This window comes from Rhinatrema bivittatum, chromosome 3 (genome assembly GCF_901001135.1).
Source record: "Rhinatrema bivittatum chromosome 3, aRhiBiv1.1, whole genome shotgun sequence".
In the NCBI taxonomy this organism is placed as follows: Eukaryota; Metazoa; Chordata; class Amphibia; order Gymnophiona; family Rhinatrematidae; genus Rhinatrema; species Rhinatrema bivittatum.
Genome location: NC_042617.1, coordinates 198,398,952 through 198,422,517, shown reverse-complemented (window position 1 = coordinate 198,422,517; position 23,566 = coordinate 198,398,952). Strand labels below are relative to the sequence as shown.

The 23,566-nt window shown below is 42.5% G+C and overlaps 1 protein-coding gene across 1 annotated transcript in view; it reads left to right on the top strand.

Moving 5' to 3' along the window:
• Positions 1–20,056, top strand: part of PRKD3 (protein kinase D3) — a 218,111-nt gene extending 198,055 nt beyond the window's left edge. Inside the window, 3 exon segments of the mRNA XM_029594096.1 lie at positions 6,302–6,569; positions 9,828–9,913; positions 19,482–20,056. Of these exon segments, the coding sequence (XP_029449956.1) occupies positions 6,302–6,569; positions 9,828–9,913; positions 19,482–19,655 (528 nt within the window). The 3' untranslated portion in view covers positions 19,656–20,056.
• Positions 20,057–23,566: the final 3,510 nt, after the last annotated feature.

Below are 23,566 nucleotides of genomic sequence, written 5' to 3'. Positions count from 1 at the left end.
ATATGCAATTGGAGATATAGGAACAAACTGATTACTAGGTCTGCCAAACACAAATGTGCATTCCTATGGCTTCAAAAATTCCCACTAACAAGACAAAAGTTATATTGGGACAATAGTCAGGAAAAGGCACTATGGCCTCATAAAAAAAAGGGGAAAATTGGACATTACGTCCCCAACCAACAAAATAATTATATAGACTTTCTAGCACAGTCAATAACGATGAAATATGCCTTGGAGTCGCAGAGCAACTGAATGACAGTAGCGGTCATAGGGCACTGGACAAACTCCATTAAGTACAGGAACCACTGATTCTGCCAAAAATCACTTTCTGCTGTCCCTGGGAGTTCCTGGGGAGGCTACCGAGGGCACAGCTAAGGTATCAATGTATTGCTGGAGCTCAGCCTCCTCTGTAAACCAGCGCAGGCCCCCGGGCGCCATCACTCTGATCCAGGCAGGGTAAACAATTGCTGCCCGCACTCCTAGTGCATGTAATTTAGCACAGAGAGGAGAGAGATTATGGCGCTGCACAGCAAGGGTTGCTGAAAAATCTTGAAAAACAAGGACCTTCCTGTTATCCTAGGTGAGGGACTTCCCGGTGCATATCACCTGCAAAATTTCATTTTTATGCGCAAAGTTGAAAATTTTGGAGATCACCACTCAAGGCCTCTCCAGCTGGTTTGGAGCCTAGCCGGTGCGCACGTTCAATTCACAGGGGGCCATGAGCGCGTGACAGGCCAAGTTCCCGCATGAGCCACGATTAAGAATTGTGGAAGGTCTTTTTCCTCTAGAGATTCGGGAAGGCCCACAAACCTAAGATTAGATTGCCGCGAGCGGTTTTCGAGGTCCTCCAAGCACTCTGCATGCTTGGCCAGAGTGGATTTCAGCACGGAGATCTCAGACTGAGAGGAGTGGAGGCCATCTTGGACGTCCGACACCCTTTGCTGCAGGTCGATGAAGCGTCACTCAAAGCCCAGAAGCTGAAAGTGTAGATATTTATTTTAATTCTGGCGCTAAAGCCTCCACGACGGCTGTTTTCATGTCAGCCAAGGCCTCAGTGGGAGTCAGCTCGGCAGCACCGACATCTTCCAGCGGCGCATCCAGAGGCCTAGGCCTTCCTCTCTCCCTTTCTTTATTTTTTTTAGCCGTTCGAGAGGACATTGTGGTCACCCATTCAAGAAGCAAAGAAGTCTCACAGTCCAATAAATGTAACGAGGCAAAAACAGTGAAATTCACTGCCGTGGATGAGGTCAGATGCAAGAATAGGGATCCGAGAAGGGGGATTACATCCGCTCCCTTCGCTGCATCATGTGATCTCCTCGAGTTCCATCTTAACCAGTCCATTGTCCAGCCAACATTCTTTCCTAGGCCTTGCTTGCACCAAGCACTGCACAGTTTGGACTATAAGAGAGCCTTAGCCTTCTATCTGGAGTGGACAGAAGCCCATAGATAGTCCACCCAACATTTTGTTTCTTTTGATAGAAATAGGTTGGGTATTGTCACTGCCAAACAGATACTATCAAATAGGCTAGCAGATTGCATCTCCTTCTGTTATGCACAGGTGGGACTGCATCTTGGGGTCCATGTCAAGGCTCATTCTGTCCGGTCTATGTGGACCATTTGCAAGCAGTCCTGATGGAAATCTGCAAGGGTGCGATGTGAAGTTCTCTCCACCCATTCATATCTCACTATTGCTTAGATAGAGATGGCCAACATGATGATAGTTTTGGCCAATCTGTCCTTCTGAATCTGTTTGAGGTGTAGAACCCAACTCTCTCCCACCTAGGGCCCGTTGTTTGAGTTAAGGCTGTCTCCCCCTCTGTTACCAACAGCACAATTGGCACCTGATTTGGGTGATTGCTGGTCCCCTGTTTTTCACTGAAGGATAGCCTATAGCTAGAGATTCACCCATGTGTGAGGACTACCATTCTGCTTGTCCTCAGAGAAAGCAGAATTGCTTGCCTGTAAAAGGTGTTGCCTGAGAACAACAGGATGTTAGTCCTCACTAAACCTGTCTTCCACCCCACGGAGTTGGGTTTCTCCTATTTTTTGGTTTATGTCTAATTTCATGTTATAAGATTAAAAGATTAAAAGATTATAAGATTAAAAGATTAAAAGGCTCATCTCTTTCCTCAACCCTCTTCAATATTTATATCACCCCCCTCTGCCAGCTCCTCACTGACCTTAAACTCAAATTCTATCTCTATGCTGATGATGTTCAGATCATCATTCCCATTCATAGCTCTATATCTGACGCCCTGGAGCACTGGGAAAATTGCCTTGCAGCCATCAACTCCCTCCTCACCAACCTCCAGCTTGCCCTCAACGCAAACAAAACGGAACTCCTCCACATCTCCTCGCAACCGCCTGACCTCATACCTAATGACCCTAAACTTAACCTCCTCTCAGGTCAACCAGCTGTTAGGGACCTCGGAGTTCTCCTTGATCCCAACCTTAGCATGAAACCACAAATCAAATCTATCCTCAAAGCAGGCTTCTTCAAACTCAACGTTCTTAAGAAACTCCGACCCCTGCTGTACACCCAAGATCTCCGCACAGTGATCCAAGCCACCCTTACCTCCAAACTGGACTATTGTAATGCCCTCCTCCTAGGGCTCCCCTTATCTTCAATAAAACCCCTTCAACTTTTGCAAAACGCCACTGCAAGGCTCATTACCAACACACGCATACACGAACATATTACCCCTGTCCTCAAGGATCTACATTGGCTTCCCATCCTTTTCCGTATACATTACAAGACCCTGACCATAGTACACAAATCTATCCACACACACAACTCCAACTGGCTTGACCTCCCTTTCACTGCGCCCCTGTCCTCCCGAGCCACCAGATCTGCCAACAAAGGTAATCTACATGTACCGTCCTTGAAGGCAGCTCATCTCTCATCCACCCGTGACCGCTCCATATCCATTGCCGGCCCCGCCCTCTGGAACTCCCTACCCGTCCACTTGCGCCTTGAACCCTGCGCCATCAAATTCAAAAAGAAACTAAAAACATTCCTGTTCAACCAAGCCTACACAGAATAGACCCTCCCTTCCCTCTATTGCTCATACCCCCTAGGTGACCGCCCTTTTCCTTATATTAAGGAATCTAATCACAATGTACATTGTTGTCTTCTTGTTATGACCTCTTGTTGATTTCTTGTTGTTTAATCTATTTTCCCTACTGCTCTAGGTTAACCCCCTGCCCAGTTCGCCTCCCCTGTTGAAATGTACTTCTAAATCTTTTGTTAATATGTGAACCGGTATGATGTCCCCACTAATACCGGTATATAAAAGTTTCTAAATAAATAAATAAATAAAGAATGACCCCATCTCGATGCCTGGTATAGGGCATGCTGGGCATGCTCAGTGTGGCCAACTAAAAGTTCTAGAAACTTTGACATACGTTTTCCGTGTTTGGGGCTCCATCTGAAGAAGTCACCCATGTGTGACGACTAACATCCTGCTGTCCTCTGAGAAAATCTGTTACAGGTAAGCAACTCTGCTACACCTTTTTATTGGACAAAGGATACCTTTTTACTGGAATAAGGAGAGAAATAACCAGTAGAAAACATGAGGTGATAATACCTCTGTTTAAATTTCTGGTGAGACCTCATTTAAAGTATTGCGTCCAATTCTGGAGCTCACCTACAAAAAGATATAGGCAAGATGGATGCTGTTCAGAAGGCAGTTACTGACATGATCAGTGATTTCACCATAAAATATATAGTGAGAGACTTAAGTTCCTAAACATGTATACCATGGAGAAAATGAGAGAGAAGAGAAATATGATAGATAAATTCAAATATCTCTAAGGAATAAATATGTATGAAACAGACCTTTTGCAGAGGAAGGAAAGAACTGGATGAGGATGAAATGAGTAAAATTTGGAAACAATTCAAGGAACTATTTTTTCACAGAAATGGTGACGGATCCATACAACATTCTCCCATTATAGTTGGTAGAGACAAAAAAAAGTGTCTGATTTCAAGAAAGTGGGACATAAGCACAAGAGATCTCTGGTGGTGGTGATGAAGAGAATTGAAATGCCAAGTATTAATTAAAGTCTGTGAAAAATGGGATAAAAGATGGAGGTGGGCTTTATGGTCTTTATCTGCCAATGTGTTATATGTTTCTCTGGGGCTTTTTTTGTCAGTGCAGAGTGAAGAACTGGGAGACTATTATACTGTAGGAGAAGAGATCAGAGAGAGCAGAAATTTTATATGAGTGCATATTTAGAACCATCCATCTTCTGTGTCAGTAAGGATTTTCAAATTGCAGTGTGAGAGGAAGTGGTTGGAGACAGAAGAAAACATGAAAGCAGAAGACCCAGGGAGAATCTAGTCATCCTAACTCAGAAGTGCACCAGCATCTGATCATTCCTCCTTCTACAACCACCTTGCAATGCAGGCACCACAATGACTGTACCATACAGTTTGCTACTACCTCAAAACTCACAAAAATGAGCTGTGCAATCAAACCAAAACAATTGATCAGCTTAAAAAGGCTTTTGAAGCTCAAACTGCAGTTCAGCCTCAAGCCTCTGAATGCCTATAGCGATCTTAGTCCACAGTAATCATGTCAATGGCAGCAGAGAACTTTGTCCTCTTGTAACCTGTTTGGAAATACATTTGCCTTATGTAAAGAAAGGCAAATTTATTTTTGAAGTGCTCAAATGTGTGTCAGTGTATCTTTCAATGTCACTTCCTTCTCTCCAGCATTCTCTCCTCTTCCATATCTCCTCTGACTTGCTGGTATTCTCTGAAAACTTTTTTTTCACATTGGACAGTATGTGGGGGAAGGACTGCAGGTGCTCACTGGGTAGTCACTTGCCAATAGGTGGGGCCCAACCCGCAACAAACATTGTTGTTCAAGATGAAGTTTCTTTCTAAATACTAGTGGCCAAATTATATCCACAGCAGTGATCGCACTGATCCAGAGAATCATGACAGTAGTTTAGAGACTGTCCCTTTACAGAGCACGGTGAAACCTCTGTGCCTTGTACATTGTGAGGTATGGAGCAATGTTTGAAGAGTCTTTTTGATGTAGCACTGTTTTCTTTGAGAAAATATATTTGTGGTATAATGGGGCAGATTTTCTAACCTGCACGCGCAGGGTACATTTGTGCACGCTACCGCTCGCAAGTAATAAAATCCGGGGTTAGCACGCACAAGGGAGTGCACACTTGTGCACGCCGAGCCCTAGGGGAGCCCTGATGGCTTTCCCCGTTCCCTTCGAGCGGCCTTGGAGGGAACTTTCCTTTCACTCCCCCCCAGCCCTATCTAAATCTCCCTCACCTTGTTTTCAATAGTTACGCTTGCCAACTGCCGGCGCACCAACCCCCAGCACAGCCGCTGTGCCAGAGGCCTCGGCCCCGCCCCGGAACATATGCGCGTCCCGGGGCTTGCGCGCGTTGCCGAGCCTATGCAAAATACGCGCATAACCCTTTGAAAATCTACTCCCTATGTATGTAAAATTTGTAAAAGAAAAAGAAATAAGAGTGAATGCTAGTTATGTTTTGTTTTGGTAAAGAGAAATATATTCATCCTCGGGGGCCTGTAGGTAGTACAGTTGTTTAGTATTATCTCTTGTCCATGGCCTTCACTTTTCAGGCCCTCTGTTTACAGCTAGCTGATCTCTTTCAATAGCATGCATGTTAGTAAGTTAACAGCAGACCAAGGCAGATATTATATAGTGTTCAGTTATTGAGCACTTGATAAATAGCATGGAGGATGGGCATACCACATTATTTACCAAGCATATAATAAACCTTCATGTGTATATATGACATTTCTTCAGTTGCATGTACAGACATGCACATGTCACTGTGACCTTGCTAATGTTTTTCAGGACACTTATTTTGTACAGTAAGGCTTCCTGCATAGAACAGTAATATGCTAAAATGTATTGGATAAGTCTTCTTTAGCTCACATTGCCTCATATAGCAACTTAAATTGTGAGCTATTTAGACAAGGGGCTTATTTTACCTGTATTTAATTAGTTGTAATACATGCTGTTGTAGAACGCTATGATGAATGCAGAAATAAAATAAACAATGATATTACTGTGCCACTGCAAAGATTTTGTTTTTCACTTCAGTCAATGCACTGGCTTATGTTACAAATCATCAGGCCCTTCAGCATTCTCCTGCCACATTTATCTTTCCATATGTAATGTGTGTGTGTGTGTGTGTGTATATATATTTTTTTTTTTTGCAGAATCTGGTTTAAGGAAATATCCTCCATTTTTGCATTTTACCGAATAGCTTGTCTTTTCACATGGAATATTTTCCTTTCTTTCAGGTTAAGCTGTGTGACTTTGGTTTTGCACGCATCATAGGTGAAAAATCTTTCAGGCGATCTGTGGTGGGAACACCAGCATATCTTGCCCCCGAAGTCCTTAGGAGCAAAGGCTATAATCGTTCTCTGGATATGTGGTCAGTGGGCGTCATCATCTATGTGAGCCTTAGTGGTACATTTCCATTTAATGAAGATGAAGACATTAATGACCAAATTCAAAATGCAGCATTTATGTATCCACCCAGCCCATGGAAAGAAATTTCAGGAGAAGGTGAAAGGACTTAATATTCTATAATTGTTTGTTACAGAAAAAGCACATTAGTATGCAGGAATGTTACATTAATATTCAGTATTACGTTGCTTTTAAATGCACAAAGAGAACCAATGTCTGTAAAAATTAAAAATGGTACTGAAAAAAGCAGACAAAATAAATATTGCTTAATCTGAATCAAAACAAAAATCGTACAACAGTCTCAAACAGATCTTATTCACAGGAAAATATCTTTCTTAGAAAAAAAAAGTCAAATGGGCAGCTAAGCTCATCAGTTTTCAAACTTAGCTTCCTGCTCTGACCATCATCATCTGCCCTGTCTTTTTTTTTTTTAATATAGAAATTGCTTTTTTTTTTTTATGTGAAACAAATTCGTGTCCAAACTTTATCAGTACTTGAAACAGTCGTGCAGGAAATGGATCATAACACTCAAATTCAAGAAAGCACTTAGCTTATGAAAAAGCCTCTCAGTGAATCTTGCTTCCGAGATATTCTGACTCACGGTTTTTCCTGCAAGATAACGTTTGGACACATATTTGTTTCACATAAAAAGAAATTTTATACTAAAAAAAAAAAAAAGACTTAGAACAGATGATAATGGTCAGGGCGCAAATCTAAATTTGAAAACTGCTAATCTTAAATGACCGTTTGATGCTTCTTTTTTCTAAGAAAGATATTTTTTTGTGAATAAATTTGTTGTGAAACTGTGTATGATACTTTTTTGTTTTGAATCACGTTAAGCAATATTTTTCTCTGCTTTGAAATACATAACACTCTAAAATAAAAGATTACAGTTAATTAATCCCGTTAATCTTGTTAGACTCCTTTTCCATTTCAAAATCAGGTAAAAAAAAAAAATAGGCGTTAAGTTTACAGTTCTTGAGAAATCATCAATCTTCCATCAACAGCCCAGGTTTGTTTATAGCAGATGATCTTATTTATTTATTTATTTATAATTTTTATATACCGGAATTCCTGTATACAATACAAATCAGTCCGGTTTACATGGAACGAAAAGATAGCCCTGGTCTGGGAAGTCAGATCAGGGTTTTTTTACAAAGAACATTGAACAATAACATATAATCCATTCATAATACAAAGAACATTGAACAATAACAATAAATCCTTAAATATTTTCGTAATTTAATTAAAATTACAAAATTTAATTAAAATTTAATTAAAATTTAATTAAAATTACAAAATTTAAAATTACAAAATTCATTCCATCATCTTGAAGCATGATGGAATGAATTACCAGTTTTGATTCTGATTGCAGTGTTTCTGCAACCATCTGATTCATAGATCATCCTCATGTTACTGGAATGTAAATAAAAGTAGGTAAGAATTAAACTAGATAAAAGTCTACAATAAAGTTTCCCTTCCCTTGACTTTCAGGGCTTGATTTTCAAAACAGCTTAACATGCATAAAATCCTGTTATATACATGTAAGTGGCATTTTGAAATCAATTTGGGACCAGTATGCGTGCATAAATCAGTTTCACACGTACTTTTATGCATATTTTAAAGAGGTGGGAATGCATAAGCTACCGCTGGAGGTTTCTGAGGAGCTTAGTTATCCTATCACTGTGGCAAATGTAGCCAAGGCTATTTAGGCTGTGGCCCCTAGTAAAGGTCCTGGGCCAGATGGGTGTTCACTTGACTTTTGCAAGGCCTTTTTGGAAATGTTGGCCCTTTGCAAACTTTTCAACTATATTAGGAGGCCAGGATAGGGAATTTTACAGAAGCTTTAATTGAATTAATATATAAACAATGCGATAATCCCCCGAGGGTCAGGGGTTTGGAGTTGGGTTGGGAAAACCATTTACACGCGTATTTTCTGTTTTCAAAAGTACACGTGTAAATCTGCATGTACCCAACTACACTGAGGGGTAGATTTTAAAACCCCTGCGCGCGTAAATCCGGGAGGATTTACGCGCGCAGGGCACTCGCGCGCCAGCGCGCCTATTTTCCATAGGCCGCCGGCACGCGCAAAGCCCCGGGGCTTCCTAAAAGGGGCGGGAGGGGGCGTGTCCGGGGGCAGGGGGCGGTCCGGGGTGGGTCTGGGGGCGTGGCGACGGTTCCGGGGCGGGCCGGGAGGGCGGGCCCGAGTCCCCCGGCACTGCGGCCTATGCTGGGGCGGCGTGCACAAGTTACGCCTGCTTCAAGCAGGCGTAACTTGCCTAACAAAGGTAGGGGGGGGATTTAGGTAGGGCTGGGGGGTGGGGTAGATAAGGGAGGGGAAGGTGGGGGGACGCGGAAGGAAAGTTCCCTCCGAGGCCGCTCCGATTTCGGAGTGGCCTCGGAGGGAACGGAGGCAGGCTGCGCGGCTCGGTGCACGCAGACTGCCGATTTTGCGCAGCCTTGCGCGCGCCGACCCCGGATTTTATAAGATACGCGCGGCTACGCACGTATCTTATAAAATCTGGTATATTTTTGTTCGCGCGCGCGTATTTTTTTGAAGATTTACCTCAGACTGAGGAGCAGATGTAAATGTGCAAGTGGATGTTGGTACTGGTTCTGCGCATGCATGCACATTTTCAGAGCAGACGTACGTGCTTTGAAAAATGGTCCTAAAGCTTGTGTGCGCATTAACACCGAATGCCGTAACATCTCCAGAAAAACAAGAATTACAGCACTGTCTTTGAAAAGGCAGTGCAGAGACAGAAACAAAAAGTAGTAGGTCTGTGTAGGCTACATTAATGGAAAAAAGCGTACAGTACACATCAGTGACGGTTTCATGTAATAGGAGATCAGAGAGATAGTAAGGGAAGATGTGAAGGAAAATTTATTTAGTTGTTTGACATATTTATTACCTGCCTTCCCGATTTAAAAAAATTACCCAAGGCGGTGTGCAAAATAACAAGCATAATTCATTAAAAACAAATAATAAAATACAACAACAATTAAACACAGATGCAAATGAAATCATTTATGCTCTTCTCTGCTCCCTCTTTATGAGCCAGTAGGATAAGGAAAAAGAGAGGAAATGCCCCAGAAAAGATACAGGTTCTCAGGAGGGATTTGATAGATGAGATGTCGGTTTGAAGGAGACCCTGTGTTCCAAATATGAAGGACAGAGCAGACAAACCGAAAAGTGAAACCTAAAACCTAAAAATAGTACTTAAGATAATTTAATGCACACAACAAAGGAAATCACACGAGATGCATTTTTTTTATTATTGCAAATAGAATAAAAAAATATTGGTAATTAATTGCCATTTAAACAAATGAATAACTTCTAAGGACTTTTTTTTTCAGCTACTGATTTAATAAACAATTTGCTTCAAGTGAAGATGAGAAAACGTTTCAGTGTTGACAAATCACTTAGTCATCCCTGGCTACAAGTAAGTAGACTTTGGGTTAACCTGTAAATGCTACAGCCTAAAACCTAAAATGCAATACCAGGCCACATTAATTTGTATTAAAGCAGTATTTCATATTGAAGTGCCCCTTTCAACCAGTTCAGTGGGCAAATAAATCTTCAAATTATTTCAGTGATTGCTGCACTGCTGGTTAAAATGGAATTTATAGTTTAGAATTTTTGTTTTCATTTTCTGAAAAATTATCAAGGATCTGAATTCTTCTTTTACGTGCATAGAAGCCGATGTTCAAAAGTAAACATTTTTTGCAAAAGACATTTTTGCGTGAAAAATATTGCGCAACACCCAGAAAAGCACAAAATCACTAAAGTGTCAGCTTTTTGCTTAACATTTTTTGCAAAAACCCCTTTTGTGAAAAAAAAAGTTTGCAAAAGCTTTGTGTTAGTAAACATTTGCGCATAGTCTGCTACATGTGAAAGTTTATTCAGCTTCCGAACTAATGAACTGCTATGATGCAAAATTATGCAAAGCAGCCCATTTCTGGTGAATTTTGTGAAAATCGATGCACGAAAAAGGCTTTGTGGGCCCTTTTTTGCTAAAGAAAAACAAATAAATAAATAAATTACATTTTTTTTAGAATGGACTCAGGAAGCAGCGATTCACAGGAACCTCTGCTCAAGTTTAAAGAGGCCTTGTGGCCTGTGTGAATACTCTCCTGCTCCCCCACAGTATAGCAAAAATTCCCTGGTGGTTGTCGTGGCCCACCCCAAGTCCCTCAAAGATAGTGAATATTAAATTTAAACCCCTTAAGAAAGTTTGACTCCCTCCTTTGTCCCCCAGAATCCATCAAAATCACCATTAGGGTTTAATGCCCCACCCCTCCTTGTACCTCCTAAAACTTATCCCATCAAACAGGTGGCCTTTTGAGGGCCGGAGCGAGTCACACTGCTCCTGACCCACCAGTGCCCTGTTTCATAATGCTACCAGTTGAACTCAGGAGCAACTCTGACACGTGTAAAGGAGCTCATGCAGTCAGCCGGTGCCATTCTGAAACCTGGGCACCATCAGGGCAGGAATAATTAGGTATCTCCTGCCCCAGAAGATCAACCCTTTGATAGGGTAATCCTTTGGAGGCACATTGGAGAATTGACCCCAATAGAGCTTTTCATGGATTTTAGGGGACAAGGGGATGGACAGGAAGAAGTGGAGTTTCCCTAAGGGGTTTAAATGTAACATTTTCAGTCTTGGGAATGATATGTGTGCTTGAGCTTGAGATCAACATGGAGACGGCAACTGACCCAGTATCCTCTGCTATCTTAGCCTTTCTGGTTATGTGAACTTTAAATGCCCTACTGAGCCTGACCTGGAGGAATTCTAAGGAAATCTGGACAGCAGTTGAAGCTGGAGACAATTTGTGATGCCTAATTATAGGGTCACAAGAACAGATGGCAACGGTCAGAACCGCAGGCTAGAATGGCGATTACAGGGGCATCTGTAAACACAGCCTAAGATATGAATATTGCTGTGAGCAGCAAGATTTTAACAGAATAAAATCTTATTTAAAGAGTGATGGTAAATGGGCCCCCACTTGCAGAACTGGTCAGGGTAACTTAGGGATAATTTATCATGCTGTTAACATGACAACCTATGTAAATAATACTCCAGGTGGTCATGCAACTTAAGAATTTCTGACCTAGTACTGTATTATACTTTACCTATAAAAGAAGGATCATTTCATATATACAACGAGATGCTGATGGTCAGTTTGTCAGAGAACGGGCATCCAGCATCTCCCAAGAATACTTTTATTGCTTAATAAAAAATTATACTTTCTACAAAATCTAAGTACTGTATTCTTGTCTTGTGACCATGGAGAAGTGCCATAAACGTATTTGGTTCATAACGGAGTGGGGGAGGGGGGGGGAGAGGCAGGGAGTAGGGGGCCCACTACAACCACCAGGGAATTTCTGCTGCACTATGGAGGGGCAGGAGGTGCTCTCACAGGGTGCAGGGCCCCTTTAATTCTGCATGACTATGGATTCTGGCTCATTGCCATAAATTTAATGTTCATTGTTGCTATACATGCTCCAACCTTATTAGCATCTGTACCAAATTGTGTGCAAATCAGCTGCTTTCCCATAGAAAATACTGCAAGTTAGGAATTGGCATCATAAGGAGGGTAATTTTGAAAAGGTATTTCTGCAGGTAAAGCAGTGTTTTTCCCATAGAAATATCCTTTTATAAAATTACCTGCCTGCCCAATATGAGTATAAATGTCCTCGCATGAGGCCTATAGGTGTGCATTTTTACCCTTATTCAAGAGAAATATTCTAGGGGCGGGGTCTAAGTTTGTTTTCATGTACAGATATATTTTTTGATTTTATAAATTTTCATAACAAAATTATCTGCACCAATCAGCAGGTGTACTTGTGTGCAGGTAACTTTGCTTGGGTAATCTTCAGAGAGAATTTACACAGTAACACATGTCTCAGTGCTCCCACGCTCAGGCCTTAAAAGGATTGGTGCAGCCCTGGAATCTCCCCTAGCCCCCCAAGGTATAAAAATTGGTGTTGGTCTATTGAGATCCCCCCTCTCCCACCGCCACCCCCTCTGCTGCCTGAGGTGTATAAATGTTCCAAATTTTTTAAAAAAGTGCTTGGAAGATAGCTCTATTCCCCATTCCAAAATTCCCTCCCCCCTTTGTAAAAAATAATATTGCACCCCCTTTGACCCCCTTCTGGCCCTCCCTGGTACCCCAGAGCACTTACATTAATATCTTAATGGCTTAGTGTAGAAGCAAGCTGCGTTCCCTGGGGGTAGATTTTCAAAGGGGTACGCGCGTACCCCCTGAAAACCTACCCCAAACCCCCCCTGCGCGCGCCGAGCCTATTTTTCATAGGCTTGGCGGCGCGCACAAGCTCCGGGACTTGCATGGAGAGGCGTGCCGGGGGCGGGGCAGTCGTGACGCGGCGTTTCGGGGGCGTGACGCGGGTGACGCGACGTTTCGGGGGAGGCGCCGCGGGCATGGTTTCGGCCCGGGGGCGTGGCCGCGCCCTCTGGAACAGCCCCCGGGTCGGGTGATGGCACGCCAGCAGCCCGCTGGTGCGTGCACATTTACATCTGCCTCCGGCAGGCGTAAATCCGGCGATAAATGTAGGGGGGGGTTTAGATAGGGCCGGGGGGGGGGGTTAGGTAGGGGAAGGGAGGGGAAGGTGAGGGGAGGGTGAAAGAAAGTTCCCTCCGAGGCCGCTCCGATTTCGGAGTGGCCTCAGAGGGAACAGAGGCAGGCTACGCGGCTCGGCACGCGCAAGCTGCCCAAAATCGGCAGCCCTGCACGCGCCGATCCCGGATTTTAATGGATACGCGCGACTACGAGCGTATCTATTAAAATCCCGCGTACTCTTGTTCGCGCCTGGTGCACGAACAAAAGTACGCGCTCGCACAAAATTATAAAATCTACCCCCCTGTGTTCAGGGGTCAACACTATTTTCAAAATGGCTCTAGTCAGCCTCACGTGCTCCTTTGCCTATCTTGAGGCTGGCCAGTGCCATTTTAGATATTGTCTGCCCCAGATCATGATGGGTGCTCCAAGGCTGTACCCTATATCACCACCAGATCATTAATGTAAGTGCTCCAGGATACCAGAAAGTTGGGAGGATCACAAAGGGCCAGGGAGATGGGGGCTAGAAGGGAGGGGAATAATTGTATTAATGTTTTACAAAATTGAGAGGTTTTAAGGCAAGGGGGCAGGGCTACCTTTCGAGTAGTTTTTAAAATTCTGAACATTTAGCAGCCTATTGGGGAGGGGTGGGGAGGCTACAAGATAGGAGTAGAGGTTTCAATAGACCCCACCAATTTTTACGCTCACCCATGGGATGGGAGAATGGGGAGACTCTGGAGTCACATTGGCCCAGAATATGAGGCTGCCATCATGTAGTACTGGGTTGTAGCTACTTGGGTGTGGTATTTTTTCCAGCAAAAATCCTGAATCCTGCAATATTTTGCCCTCCAGGGAAATCTTGAATCCTGCAATATTTTGCCCTCCAGGGAAAATACTCCAGCTTAGTAAATAGTTCTTTAAGGTTGTACCTGAGGCAATGAAAGGTGAAGTATCTTGCCCAGGTCACAAGGAGCATCTGTGGGAGAAACAGGGTTTGAACCCTGGCTTTCTTGGTTCACAACCCACTGTTCTAGCTACTAGGATGTTACTCCATTCTACATTATGCATGTATTAATCCATACATTTATATGCGCTGTTAGAAAAATTACCCCTAAATTATATAATAAATTGATTTCTTTTTCTGAGGTAAATTAGCCCCTTGAAAACCAGTAGGCTGTGTCTGTATGTCTCTGGTGTATGGTCCTGCAGGAGAGATAGTCACCACACCAAGTTGCAAGATGTGCAACTAAACATAGTTATGCTTATCATTACAAGAGCATCGAAGTCAACTGGATTGTTGACTGGCTTCCAGCACTGGTGAACATTGCTTCCCCTTATATCAGAAAGGATGCCTCAGGCACCCATTTTGCCAATCACATCTTTAAAAACTTGTCACATCTTATACATTGTAGGATGGAAGGTTTGCCAAGATTGTGACTAAAATCAAGGAAACCAGCATGGGAAAGATTCAAATGATATACCTTGTTTTAATAGTGAGGAAAAATGGAGATCTCAATAGAACAACAGTAATGTCCCAAATAAAGTTTCACGTCCAGTACCTGGACTAGATCCTCCGTATGAGAGATGGGTAACTTTGAACTGGATATTAACCAAACAGGGAAGATGTGGTTAACTTTTATATTGATGGAAACTTAAGTCCTAAAAGCCATTCCCGAACAATACGTAGGTTGGCCGCTAAATTGTAATTGACAAGGTCAGGGACTCCCAAACCTTCTGACCCCCATCTTGTTTTCAACCAAACTAGGGGAATACGTGACTTTTTGCCTGGCGTTTTTGAGAGTGATATTAAGTATACACTTGGGGGAGATCTCTTTTGGTATAGCATTGCCATATAAAAATGCATAAAACTCTATCAAGATGTAAGAGGTCTTGATGTTTGACATGGAGCGGCAAGTTCTGCAAGACCTAAAGTCATTTGGGAAGAATGAACACTTTAAATAGGTTAATTCTGCCCCGTAGAGAAAGCGGCAAATCCTGCCATGCTTGCAGCTTGTCCTGGGTGAGATTTAACAGACCTGGTATATTGAGACCATAGATGGCAGTGCAATTAGTAGAAAGACGGACACCAAGATATTGGATAGAGTCCCCAGCCCACTGCAAAAGGAAAGATTTCCCCCATCACTCTTTAAGGGCCTCTGGGAAGGCCAATGGCTCTGATTTGTCCTGATTCAGCCGCAATCCAGAAAAGACTCTAAAAGAATTAAAAAGTGACAGCAAAGAATTCAGCGACCATTTGGAGTCCGTAAGAAAGACTAATATATTATCAGCAAAGGCTGCATATTTAAATAACTTGGATTGCTTCTCAGAGTGCAACTGTATTCCCCTCACCTCCTCAGTCAACTGGATAGACAGTAGCGGTGATGAAAGAGAAAAGGGGAGAGCGGGCAGCCTTGTCGAGTACCTCTAGTGACACGAAAAGTGTCTGAGTGGCAGTTACTGCCCTTAAGAGCAGCAGTTACTACCCTTAAGAGAAACATGGGGGTAGCCTGCATGGAGCGGCAGTTACTACCTTGGGAAGCTTGCTGGGCAGACTAGATGGACCATTTTGGTCTTTTTCTGCCGTCATTACTATGTTAATATGTTACTAGTTATGATTATAGCAGCAAAAGTCAAACAATGGGCATGTCTTTGACTGCCCTCTGCAATATTTTCCAGGAACATGACCAACATTCATATGAAAACACCAGATGCCATTACCTAGCTTCAAAATGTGTATGTTAATATTTATTTAATTTTTTAAAAATGTGATTACACTTATGTGTCTCTTCTACAGAACTGCTCAGCCTGATTTACAACCATGACATATTACAATTACAATTACTAAACATCAAAACAATCACCACATTTGTAATTAAAATCAAACGTATACATATATTTAAACTAAAACAAAATCATTGGGCCGGATTTTCAAAGCCCTACCCCTCCCCAGTCATTGCACAACAAGCAACGCATACTGATCAGATTCCGGATACACAGTTACCAGGCCCTGGTTAAAGATTGTTGTGATGGTTTGGTTACAAAAAGAGGAAGGGGTGATGTGGCTATAGATGAGGGGAACTCACAAAGACAAAGGAAGAAAAACAAGTCAATAGCTATAGCTAAATGACAACTTCCTTTAGAATAAGATTTTCCCAACAAGGGCCGCAAACTGATCTGAATTTTGAGGTGTCGACAATGAATCAGATATATTTGTAAATATCTGTTCTAAAAACAAGACTAATTTCCATAATTTGATTAGCCTGAAAATCAGACATGTCTGCCCTTGTGGACCAGAGTTGGAAACCCAAGTGATAGAAGCACTTCCACAACTTGACCACACCGTTAAAAAATAAAAAAATAATAATAATAAAAAATAATTTCTTCCTGTGGACTTGATGAAAACTCTCCAGTCTGTTTTATTAGGTGCTTTGAAGTTAAATACTTCCCCTTTAATATGTTTTTAAAATGTAATCATGGATCCTCAAATTTTCCCTAAGAAAATGATGCATTTTCTGATACCTTTTATATGGTAAAGCCTTCTGTCTCTTTAAATAGTTCAGTTTGTTTTTTCTTGCATTTTATTTCCTTAATCTATCTCCTCAAACATGAGGCCAGAGTACACCTCATACACGCCAGTTGTGGCCTACTGGCGACCATGAAGTGACAAGAGAGCTTCTTTATCACTCAGCTGCTTGACTGGAATGTTCGTGTCTGGTTTATCATCCACTGTAATTTCCTAGTCCATTGCTTTGATAGCAAGTAGAAAGTACTGGCCAATTAATTTTGTAATCCGTATCCATGATCTTATAACCTATTCAACAGGATCTCATCTGCCATTGATATATCCAATTTTTCGATATATACAGATCATTTTGAGGCAAAGTTCATCAATTTTTACAATCCAGCAAAATGTTGTAAACATTTTTAGGGTACCTGTTGACATCTAAATCAATTTTTAAATGTAGATTTGTTGGGGTGTTTTGATATTCTGAGACCCATGGGCTCATACACTTTTGGGGGATGATGGTTAACATTTTGTAGTTTGTTCTTGTCTGTGGGAATGTAAACTTTGCTGGGATTCTTACTTGTAGGCAATGGGGCCAGATGGGATACATCTGGGGGTACTAAGGGAACTTAGAGATGTCCTGGAAGCTCTGCTGGCTGACATTTTCAATACTTCTTTAGTCTGGAGTAGTTCCAGAAGACTGGAAAACAGCACTTCCAGTTCCACTTTTTGCCATTTGGGTTAGCATCAGCCCCATGTGTCAACACAAAATGCTTAGCCATGGTGTCGGCACACCTTTGCAGGTTCGGAGTCCACGTTTTCCCCTATCTGGATGATTGACTGGTCAAGAGCAGCTCTTGGACACTGTCCATAGAAACCATGTGCTCAACCATCCAAGTGCTGGAGTCACTAGGGTTCATCATCAATTACCTCAGCCTGTCACTGGACTTGGATGTCATTGAACCCCTGCTAGAAATGGCTCAGGCAAAGGCCTTCCTGCGCTGGCAGCGGGCCATCAGTTTGATGACCATCGCAGCAGAGATTCAAGCGAACCAGCAGGTTTCAGCATGGTACATCTTGAGACTGTTGAGCCACATGGCAGCAACAGTACATGGCACTCCCTTGTAACGTTTGCACATGCCAAAAGCCCAATGGACTCATAAGGTCTCTGTAATGACAAGCCACACAGGATCTGCAAGGACTGCATATGAGTCATCCCACCTCTCTGGGACTTCTTGTCCTGGTGGTGGATAACTTCCAATCTGGAATGGGGGAGGGGGGGAGCGGAGTATCCTTTCAAAGTCCTTAGGTCCAAATTGTGCATCCACCATGGGCTAGGGAGCTCATGTCCATGGGCTCCACACCCAGAATTTATGGTTCACCCGGAAACCACTGTGTCAAATCAATTTCCTGGAGCACCGGGCAATCAGGTACACTCTGGGCGTTTTCATATCGACCATCCAACAAAATTGAGCAGATACAGACCTTACAACCAAGTAGCAATGTGGTATGTCATCAAGCAGGGAAGTACAGATTCATACCTCCTTTGTCAGGAAGTGGTCCAGATATGGTTATGGGCCCTCTCCAATGGGATGGTGCTCAGGACCATGTATCTGGCTCCCCTAAGGCTTCCCACTGTGTCTTGGGACCTCAATGTGGTTTTAGTTCAGCTGATGAAAGCTCCTTTCAAGCCACCGTGCTCCTGTGACCTGACGTACCTGAGCTGGAAGGTCATGTTTTTGGTTGTGGTCACTTCAGCAAGCAGAGTCAGTGAGCTCCAAGCCTTATAGACTTATCCACCTACTCAAAGTTTTTCTATGTTAGGGTGGTATTGCACACATACCCTAAGTTCCTGCCTAAGGTGGTGTCTGACTTCCATCTTAACTAGTCCATCATCCTGCCAACATTTTTTCCTAGGCCCCATTCACACCAAGTCGAACAAGCCCTGCACAGTTTGGACTGCAAAAGATCCTTAGCCTTCTGTCTGGAGAGAACTAAAGCCCAAAGATAGGCCACCCAACTTTTTGTTTCTTTTGATCAGAATACATTGAGGATCACCATTGCCAAGCAGATGCTTTCCAGTTGGTTAGCAGACTGCATCTCCTCCTGTAATGCCCAGGTGCAATTTCACCATGGGGCCATGTCAAGGTTCACACAGTTCAAGCCATGACAGAGTCGGTGGCACACTTGTGAGTAGTTCCCATGGAGGAGATCTGCAGAGCTGTGATGTGGAGTTCTATCCACTCATTCACATCTCATTACTTTTGGAATAGGGATGGCTGACATGACAGCAGTTTTGGCCAGTCTGTCCTTCAGAACTTGTTTCAGGGTTAGAACCCAACTCTGTTTCCTTCTAGTGTCCATTATTTCTGTTCAGGCAGCCCTCCTCTTGTTACCAACAAAACATTGTTCTTGTTGTGCCCATTGGCACTTGTTCTGTTTGTCTCCTTTTTTGTTGAGGGGCCGGTCTGTAGCTAGGGATTCACCCATGTGTGAGGACTGCCATCCTGCTTGTTCTTGGAGAAAGCAGAGTTGCTTACCTGTAACAGTTGTTCTCTGAGGACAGAAGGCTATCAGTCCTCACGAAACCCACCTGCCACCCTGCGGAACTGGGTTTCCACTTCGTGGGTTTTGTTCTTACTTTATTTTATTATTTTAATCCTCAAGGCTGAGCAGAGCCCATGTGGATGCGTGGTATAATGTATTCTCAGAGAGGCTCAGTGAAAGTTCTAGAAACTTTGACGTACGTTTTTTATGCTGTCACCCATATGTTACAGGTAAGCAACTCTGCTTTATATGGGCTGTTACAAAATTACCTCCATATAATACAACAAATTTTATTGGCTTTATGGCTTGGCTTTTAGCAAAAACTCCAACTGAATACTTACACCTAACATTTCCATACTGTAATGTCTCATTTATTCTAGGATTATCAAACCTGGCTTGACCTTCGAGAGTTTGAAACACGAATTGGAGAACGTTACATTACTCATGAGAGTGATGATGCCCGCTGGGAAGAATATGCGGATGAACACAACCTAACATACCCAAAACATTTCATTATGGCCCCTAATACTGATGATATGGAAGAAGACCCTTAACCAGCCACTTCACTAGGGAAAGGAGTTTTATTTCTGAAACGTCACATCCACCTTTTATGGCACACACATTGATCTTGCTGTCTAGCTGATTTGAATAATAAAGCAAACATGAGTTTGTAACCAGCCATGCATGCATGTGTAGGTGTCAAGGAATAATGTGCCTAGATTGAAAACGTTTTTGATGTCTTTTGTAGTGTATGCAGGAATCAAAATAAGTTCCTCGTTTTATTCACATTTTACTGTTTCTCAATAAGCCATATGCTATTGTTTTATAGTATTTCATTTTCTCCTTTCTAACTTTAAATGGTCATTTCTGAAGAGGACCTGCTAAATGAAGTCAGAAGGAGTTAAAAAAAAAAAAAAAACCCTAAAGAGAAGTGCTGGTTTCAGGGCTCACTCAAGGCTGTCTTGTCAAACGAGAAATGGAAAATAATGGAAAGAAATATAGCTGTTTACTGTTGTCAGTGGTAATTTTCTAAACAAGAAAAGGTATCGGGTTGAGTCCAGCAGTGGCCTTCCCCTTCCACTTTTTGCCAATGGGGAAAAGGAAACCGTTCAGAAAGGTCCAGGTTGGAGACCTAGCAGAAAACACCACTGACTCTTTCATACATAACATAACATAGTAACATACTATTGTCGGCAGAAAAAGACCAAATTATCCTTCCAGTCTGCCTGGTGAGCTTACAGCAGCAGCTGCTGCTCCTTGCAGGTTACCCCCAAGTGTCTACCAAGGGCAGTAACTGTCGCGCTGTGCAGGTCGCCCCCATGCCTTATGTTAAGAATAGTGTACTTACAAGCAAGACCAAGCAACTGTCAAACCCATCACAAAATTACCGCAACATTTTTACATGGTGAGCAGCCTTCTTGATAATTCTGACCATGCTGCTTAGATGTCCTTTGCTTTTGGACTTGGCCATAGAAGCGTTATCCTCAATGTCAGCATATCTGTACCTCTTATTAGTAAGATTGTTTTTGGGTTTTTTTTTCATTTTTTTGAATAGTCCAGAGGTATTTTATAGATGCTTCTCTATGGGGAAATAGCGACTTACTGATAATTGCCTTCCCTCAGTCCTAAAGCATGCACAGTGTTTCATAGCACGCCTGCTTTTAGACACATCTGAGAGGCTTTACCAGGCATCATGTTTTGGGTGGGATCAGAATATAATGCACATAGAAGATATTTTCTATTTTTAAAAAACTCTCAAATCTCCCTATGCAAAAAAGCAGGTGCAAATGTCTTTGGATATTTTGCACCTTCCACAGTTTTTAAAAGGAAAGACCACAATACGCTCCCTGTTAAATTTGGTGCAAGTACCTGTAGGCTTTGCAGCAAAGAATCCAGTATGAAATATGTTCCCTGTAAGGAGCAGTAGCACTGCAGTGTACGCTCTTCCTAGATTAACAATCAAAAAGCCAGGCTTTCTCTTAAAGCAGCTTGTGGTAGACAAAAAGTAACTGGAATTTTTCTGTGAGTTTACGCTTAATTAATTATCTTGTCAAGAAATAAAATCCATTTTGTACTCTTAAGATGCTAGCAGCTGTTTAAATGCAAACTGGTGAATTAAAAAATGGAAGACTTGTCATAGGTTTAAGACATTATTAGATAATTTAGGTTACATAAAATTACACCATTAATTTATACAGGATGCTACGTAAATATTAGTTCATGTTGAACTAAGTAGTTACATTTATATTATACAAGGACAATGCATAAATAATAATGGAAAGTTGTAGAGACAATTGCAGTATTTTGAGATATGATTCCTTTTTACAATCATGTATAAATATAACATCTGTCTTGATCCATTTATCTGTTTTTTACATTCTGTTTCTGAAATATATGCCACACACAGAAATAATAGAAAACAATTTACTATTCATATGTTTCATGTTACAAATATTGCACATTTGTTTGTAAAGAGACTAAAGAAAATCTACATCAGTTTGTATAACTTGGCTATTCCTTTTAGTGATATTTATTCATATTTTGAGGTAATAAAGAGAAAATATTTATTATTGGCATTCTGGAAGGTTCATGTTGCAGCTGATTGGGGTAAAACAAATCACTGGAAAACTGTTATTGGGTTTCAGTATTTATCTTTTAAAGAAATATTCCTTCCTTCTCACAAGGTGCATGGGCAGCAAGCAGCAATGCCTCATAAATGCATAGGTCTTCTTTAGAGGATCCACAGAAAAGCAAAATGCAACCGAGGAGAGCCTTTTACCTCTGAATTGATAGAGACTAAAAAAAAACAGTTTAGCAGACCTTCTCATGCCACAAATTTTCCAAGCAAAACCACAATTTTCCTCCTAGGGGGCAATTAGAGAGTTACTTACATAAAATTGTCATATATGCATTTAAGTAGCATGTACAAGCACATATGCTATTTTGCAAACATCACAAGTACTGGGGGAAGAAAATGAATGTTTGGGGTGAGGTTCAGAAGTACATTTATTTATTTATTTAAAATCTTTTCTATATCATCATTAAGTTATTTACCATCATAACGGTTTACAGGCAGGCACAATTAGGCAAAACAAATGTTAGTACTAAGCAGAGGTGCCAATAGATAACCGGTAACATATAATTCCATACAATCTCTGGGGTAGATTTTAAAAAAGAGCGCGAGCGCGTACTTTTGTTCGCGCAGCAGGCGCAAACAAAAGTACGCTGGATTTTATAAGATACGCGCATAGCCACGCGTATCTTATAAAATCCTGGATCGGCGCACGCAAGGCTGCCGATTTTGGGCAGCCTGCGCGCGCTGAGCCGCGCAGCCTGCCTCCATTCCCTCCGAGGCCGCTCCGAAATCAGAGCGGCCTCGGAGGGAACTTTCTTTCGCCCTCCCTTCACCTTCCCCTCCCTTCCCCTACCTAACCCACCCCCCTGGCCCTATCTAACCCCCTCTTACCTTTGTCCCTCGATTTACGCCTGCTAGAAGGAGATGTAAATCTACGCGCGCCAGCGGACTGCTGGCGCGCCGTCATCCGACCCGGGGGCTGGTCCGGAGGCCTCGACCATACCCCGGGCTGGCGCCACGCCCCCGGTCCCGCCCCCGAAACGTCGCATCCCGCCCCCTAAACGCCACGTCATTCGGCCCCGCCCCCGACACGCCCCCTTAAAAAAAACCCCGGGACTTACGCGCGTCCCGGGGCTCTGCGCGCCGGCAGCCTATGGAAAATAGGCGTGCCAGCTCGCGAGGGCCCTGCTCATGTAAATCCACCCGGATTTACGCGAGCAGGGCATTTAAAATCCGCCCGTCTATGCACAAGTTGCTTCTTCATAAGCAGTATATGTGCATATATTACCAAATTTCGCTGTATGCATTTACACCTGCTTATTAAGTTGTGGCAGTGAAACTGCACTTGTTTTGTGTCTGCAGCTTTTGGGTGGAAGGTCTGGGTTAAACGATGGGGTTCAGGATGAAGTGCTGGAGGAACTGGGCGAACTGATGATATTTTCAAAAGTGGCATACACAGATTATAAGATAATGCTTCCACCTGTAACTCAGATTAATTACACACATATGTAACAGTTATTACAGGTGTAAAATATATGCATGTAATTGTATAAAATAGGCAGAGAAAATGTTTTCCTGCATTACAAATGTACATGAGTACTGGCGCACACATTCGTTTTATAAACACTGCAGCTGTTTAGATGCACCAGCTTATGTGCTGACTTGACTGGGTAAGTGAAACATCAGGGCATGTTAGAGAGATAAAGTTCCTGGATGGAATAAAAGATAGTTTTATGGAGCAATTGGTTCAGGAACTGACAAGAGAGGGAGCAATTTTAGATCTAATTCTCAGTGGAGCACAGGATTTGGTGAGAGAGGTAATGGTGGTGAGGCCACTTGGCAACAGTGATCATAATATGATCAAATTTGAATTAATGACTTGAAGGGGGG